Source organism: Arachis stenosperma, chromosome 3 (genome assembly GCF_014773155.1).
Source record: "Arachis stenosperma cultivar V10309 chromosome 3, arast.V10309.gnm1.PFL2, whole genome shotgun sequence".
NCBI lineage: Eukaryota > Viridiplantae > Streptophyta > Magnoliopsida > Fabales > Fabaceae > Arachis > Arachis stenosperma.
This window is the reverse complement of record NC_080379.1, coordinates 152,801,680-152,808,262: the sequence shown is the minus strand read 5'-3', so window position 1 is coordinate 152,808,262 and position 6,583 is coordinate 152,801,680. Positions and strand designations below refer to the sequence as shown.

The 6,583-nt window shown below is 34.4% G+C and overlaps 1 protein-coding gene across 1 annotated transcript; it reads right to left on the bottom strand.

Moving 5' to 3' along the window:
• Window positions 1-5,187: 5,187 nt before the first annotated feature.
• Window positions 5,188-6,216, bottom strand: LOC130966915 (protein ALP1-like). The gene is made up of 3 exons (XM_057891734.1): window positions 6,154-6,216; window positions 5,697-5,919; window positions 5,188-5,612 (listed from the first exon to the last, which is right to left on the bottom strand). The coding sequence occupies exons 1-3, from the start codon at window positions 6,214-6,216 to the stop codon at window positions 5,188-5,190; spliced, it is 711 nt and encodes a 236-aa protein (XP_057747717.1).
• Between the last annotated feature and the right edge of the window lie 367 nt (window positions 6,217-6,583).

Here is a 6,583-nt window from a genome sequence, read left to right as displayed (position 1 = left end):
AGGTATCTCAAACATATATTCATTCAATCTCAATTCATATTATCAATCCTCATTGTTATCAAATCTCAAACATCAACCTGGAGCAAGTGGGACGAACCACAACCCTTACTACTACCCAGGTATCACAAATACATTCATTCAAAACTCCATAATTAAACCCATTTATCATAAACATCCTTTTTCGTCTCACACCCGGAGCAAGTGGACAACGCCACTGCCTACTACCCGGGGTTACACATCACATTTCAACATCTTCCATTATTATCCATTTAACACATTCATTCATTAATCATATATGCAATTATTCTCAGCCATAATCAATAATGGCTTTGCTGTGACCCGGCAATAACTCAGCCATCCGGCTCATGGTCCAATCAAGAACCAGCCATTTATCAATAAATATAGCCCTTCGGCTCATGGCATACACGGTACTCCCACCGTCATCCTCCATATCTCATATAATCATCGTTGATCATCATTGATCATAACTTTTCCCCTTGCTTCACTCGCAAGTTACCACATCCCCTAACTCTTTTCTCATTGATAGGCATATCATAATGATTTAACACATAAGGGGTGAGATCAGAGGCTTAAAAGTATGAGATTTGGCTTTTAAAACTCAAAAATCAACTTTGGGATGAAAACAGGGCCACGCGTACGCGTACTCCACGCGCACGCGTGGATGGCCACAAAACTCATCGGCGCATACGCGCCATTCACGCGGACGCGCGGATTGAAAAATAGACAACGACGCGTACGCATCAGCCACGCGTACGCGTGGGTACACTTGCGCCCCAAGCACAAGACTGGCACAACTCTGGCACAACTCTCGGGAAAATGGCTGGGCAATGGGTGCAGCGCATCGACGCGCACGCGCACACCACGCGCACGCGTGGATGGTGCCTTCTTGAAGAACGACGCGTACGCGCCAAGTGCGCCTACGCGTGGAGGGTCATTCTGCTAAAAATTTTCTAAGTTAAAAGCTACAGAATTCACAGATTCAACCCCCAATCTTCTGACGGACATAACTTTCTCATTTTAAATCGTGTTTCACCCGTTCTTCGAACGGCATGGACATCCCGGATCCAATTTCATTTCTAAACAGATTTGGCACAAAACAGAGATCCGTAGTCCAAGTTATATCCCGTCAAAGTATGCCCAAAAACCATATTTTTCATACAAAACCACAAAGTGCCATTTTCAAAACAAGCCATTTTCAACTCTTTTCAAAATCAACCAAAACATGCCAATTTCAACCCTTTTTGAAACCAATCAAAATATATCAAAATTAACATCAAGCCTCCTCAACTCATACATTAACACTTTACCACGATTCACAAAACCGCCATATAACCATCTTTACCCATTTCAAACAAATGGCTAAATTACAAACATATCAACATGTCATACATCCTTCCTCATCCCAATTTCCAACTATACTATTTCCAATCAACCATCATTATACACGTGGTTTCACCCCCAAATCAACCTTAATCATTTCTCAAGCATATATCACAACATACATATCTCTCATGCATTATCAAACCATCAAGGCATCAAAAATCATACTCACATATATGACCACATAATATATCTCAACCAAAATCAAACATACCTCATCTATACTATTTCACCCAAAATTATCAATTTCCACACTTCAACTCCTCAAACCTCATTATTCAATAACCAACCCAATCATTCATAAATTCATTATATGAAATTCATCCAATCACTTGTGTCATCATACAATGCACACATCAACTTACCTCCCTTACCTCTTTCCGGCCTCCGGCCCAAAATTTACGGCCTCCGGCCTAATTTCATAATTTAAATGCATAAACCACAAATTAATACTCATTACCCAATACATCAAATTTTCAATACACCAAGCATACAAGGCCACACCATTCTCAACCCAATCATCAATTCACATTACATACCAGCTATGCATATTAGCATCAACCATTTACACAATCCAAACTTAATCCTAAGGGCATCTAGCCTAGGAATTCTCATCACACCACACGGTACTTAAATGAAACTTAAACCGTACCTCTTGTAGCCAAATCAATTGAGCCTCTTCTATGGAAGTCTCCACCAACCCTTAGCTCCAAGCCTCACCAAAGCTTCACAAGCAATACCAACCTCCCAATTGTGCATCAAAATCACCAAATACACTAACATAACCAATATCACATATATACATCAACCTAGGGCTCATAAAGATGATAAATCACAAGGGTTTGAGCACTTCTTACCTCAGCCCATATGAAGTAGGGATAGAACCCACTTAGAATCCATGTTGGAGTATCCCTAAACACCCAAAATCACAAGATTTCAACACTAACTTCCCAAAAACGTGTAACAGTGGGGAATTTCGAAAACTGGGCAGAGATGAATGGAATACTCACCACAAAACTTAGATAGAATTGTAGAGGATGAGAAGAGCGACGCGTGGCCGCAAACAGCTCGTCAATCGGAGCTCCGTAGCTCAAGTTATGGTGATTTGAAGATCAAAGAGAGTTAGGTTTTCTCTCTTCTCTCCTCTCTTCACTATTTCAGCGCCCCTACCTCTCTTTTAGGGTAAAAATGAGCTGAAATGCTCATAACTAATGTTTATATATGTTGGGTCTTGGGCCCACTTAGGCCCAATTCACTTATTTTTGTCCGTTGGCCCAATTTTGGACCAAAACCTTTAACATTAGCGCTCTAAATCGCACTTCAAATATTTCTACCTCCCCTAATTATAATTCCTCATTTCTTAATCTTATTTACTCATAATCAACTTTCTCAGCTGCAGTACCAGACAGGTCTCAGCTGGTACTGCCGGTCAAAATTCCACTGCACACTTTTACGTAGAAAACTATGTCTTCCGACTCGGAAAAATTCACTGAATCCAAATATCATATTGAAATCATCAAATTCCAATTGCCAAATCTTCCAACCATATTCGCTCCTACTTACTCATTATTTAATTAATTTCGGTTAGACCGGGTATTACAATAGCCTCTATGGTCACACCACCTAAAACCGTGACCATAGCCTTAGCTACGTGACCATATGATAAATCGCTATTTTACGGTTATTTTATATTGAATTGAGCGGGTTTTATCAATTATTCTCACACTTATGCATATAATTCGCATGTTTTACATTTTCCTTCCTAATTTTGTGCTATGATTGAAAATATGCTTCTTTGGTCTTAAATTTGTTAATTTTAATCCTCTCTTATTACAATTTGATGCCGTGATATGTGTGTTAAGTGTTTTCAGAACTTATAGGGCAGGAATGACTTAGAGGATGGATAAGAAACATGCAAAAGTGGAAAGAACACAAGAAAATGAATTTTTGAGAAGCTGGCAGCGACACACACGCATTGACGACGCGTACGCGTGACTAGCACAGGATTTAAGCGACGCGTACGCGTGGGATGACACGTACGCTTGACCAAGTTTTTGATTCAGCGACGCGTACGCGTGAGCGATGCGTACGCATGACAAGGCGTCACGTGCTGCAGATATCAGAAAATGCTGGGGGCGATTTCTGGGCTGTTTTTGGCCCAGTTCCAAGCCCGAAAACACAGATTAGAGGCTACAGAGTGGGGAAATTATTTATTGACTACTCATTATTCACACATTAGGTTTTAGATGTAGTTTTCTAGAGAGAGAGGCTCTCTGCTCTCTCTAGGTTTTAGGGGTTTTAGCTTTAGTTCTTCTCAAATTCTGAATTCTATCTTATTTCAATTTAGTTTCTCTTCTACTTTTATTTGTTCTAGCATTCTAGTTTATTTATTTTTCTTGTTGAATACTTTATGTTGCCAATTTAGTTTATGAATGTTTGATGTTAGATTCAATTTCCATATTAAAGCAATTTATGTTTTTTATGGTTATTGTTGCTTTCTTTAATTTGTGTTATTGATGCTTGCAATTGGTTGTTTAAATTTAATATTCCTTATTACTCTTTTATGTTTTTATGTTATGCCTTCTAAGTGTTTGATAAAATGCTTGGTTGGATTTTAAATTAGCTTTCTATATTCTTGACTTGGATTGATTAGTTGAGAATATAGAGTGTGTGTGGTTCAAATATTTAAATTTTATTACTAGGAATATAATTCCTAGGAATATAATGCCTAAGAATAAGATTACTTGGAATATAAGATACCTATGTTTGTTTATAAAATTTAATGTTTTGGAATGTTATGTAATAATCCTAGGAATGAATAAATTTTTGTTTGGTTGAGTTTAAATTCCTTGATCATATTATGTAATATGTCAAAATTACCCTTACTCATTTAAATTAAAATATTAATGACTAAAAATTAAATATAAAGCTAATTAAATATTATTTTTTCACATTGATTTTTTTAATTTACAAAATATCTCTAATAAAAAATTTACTAAAATACCCCTACTAATAAATATGTTTAGCTAAAATTATTATTGATTCTAATTTTTTTTAAATTTACTAAAATACCCCCAATATCAAATATCTTTAGTTAAATTGTTTATTGATTCTAATTTTTTTAAATTTATAAAATACCCTTAATATCAAGTATGTTCAAATAAAATTATTATTGATTCTATTTTTTTAAATTTACTTAAATACCCCCAATATCAAATATGTTTAACTAAAATTATTATTGATTCAAATTTTTTTAAATTACTAAAATATTCCTAATATCAAATATGTTCAACTAAAATTATTATTGATTCTAATATTTTTAAAATTTACTTAAATACCCCAATATCAAATTTGTTTAACTAAAATTATTATTCATTCTAATTTTTTAAAAATTTACTAAAATACCCTTAATATTAAATATCTTTAGTTAAATTGTTTATTGATTCTAATTTTTTTAAATTTACTAAAATACCCTTTATAAAAATATTTTTACTTAAAATTATTATCGATTCTAATCTTTTCAAATTTACTAAAATACCCTCAATAACAAATATCTTTAATTAAAAGTAACATTATCACAATTAAATTTACTAAAAAAGCATTACTATTATCCAAATGAAAGTTATAAAGAAGTCTTAACAGTAAAAAATTACTAGCACTAATAAGCATACATGCACAACTCTTATACAAGAATACAAATACATCAACAAAATAAAATTAATATTACGACAAACAGCCTTACACATAGAAAAATTATTACAATTATCGAGCGTGATGTCTTCTCCTCTATTGGTTCCACATTTCTTGTGCAAGTTGATTTCTCCATCTACCCCAAGCATCACTCGTCTCAATATGGTGGATCATCTCACCATCTACTCCAAGTATATTTTGATCTTCTATCTCATCAATAGGATCCACAACCATCACTCTTCTAATATGATTATGTAAAAGGCAACAAGCAGTTATAATTCTTCCTTGAGTCTTAATAGGATAAAATGATCTTTCCCTTAAAATTTCCCATCTTGCTTTCAAGACTCCAAATACCCTTTCAATGACACTCCTAGCTTGTGAGTGTTTCATATTAAAAAACTCTTGAGCTGTACTGGGTTGATTATGTGGATTAAACTCACTCAAATGATATTTTTGTCCTCTATAAGGTGCTAAAAATCCTTTACAATTCATGTATCCAGCATCACATAAATAGTGATGACCTAGTGTGACATATAAAATTGAACAAAATTAATGAAAGATCAAATAGTTACTTTGATAACATACTAAAGTCTCAATAAAAATACCTTGGGGAACACTAAACCCATTGCGAAATAGTGCATCTCGCAATACCCTAGAATCCACAGCTGAACCCTCCCAACCCGCCAGTACGTAGATAAATTGTATATCGGGAGCAATCACTCCAAGCACATTGGTTGTTATGTCACCTTTTCTGTTTTGATATCTAGGCTTACCAGCCTCAAGGACATTTACTTTGATGTGAGTACCATCTAAGGCTCTTAGGCAATTCTAAAATCCAAAAAAGAGATCAATTAACTCAATCCTAAAGCACACCAAGCATATTAGGTTTAATAACATTAGAAAAATAAATTACCTTAAACTATTTCCATCGTTCATCCATTCTATCCTGGCTAAATGGTTGAGGTTTCTTCAATAAGAGATTATGACATCTCAAAATAGCATTACATCATTAAACCACCTACTAATTATTTCTTCAGATCTCACAAATTGTCTCTTTATTACTCTAATTTTGACGTCATGTGCTATAATATGTAAAAACATGGCAACTATTTCTTCCACACCCATATTCCTACTTGGTTCTAACTTTCCAACCACTTTAAGTATGTTACACAATGCATGAAAGGCACACCTATCCATTCTTGTGTTTTTTGTACAAGCTAGATTGCTAAAATAAATAATCTTATCGACACTAACATCCCTTATTACTTGCCTACTGTAACTGTCATTCCATTTTCTTTTTTTTCTCAAGTCCAATATAATCAAAACATAATAAATCATCAACAACTTAACCATAAGGTCATTCATTAATTCGAAATGTAAAATCAAACATGCAATAACTCTCATCTTCTGTTTGGGAACCATTTTATAAAAAAAAACATTTAGCCAAAAGACTTTACTATTTATTTATTCTATATAATGACAAGACATGGTC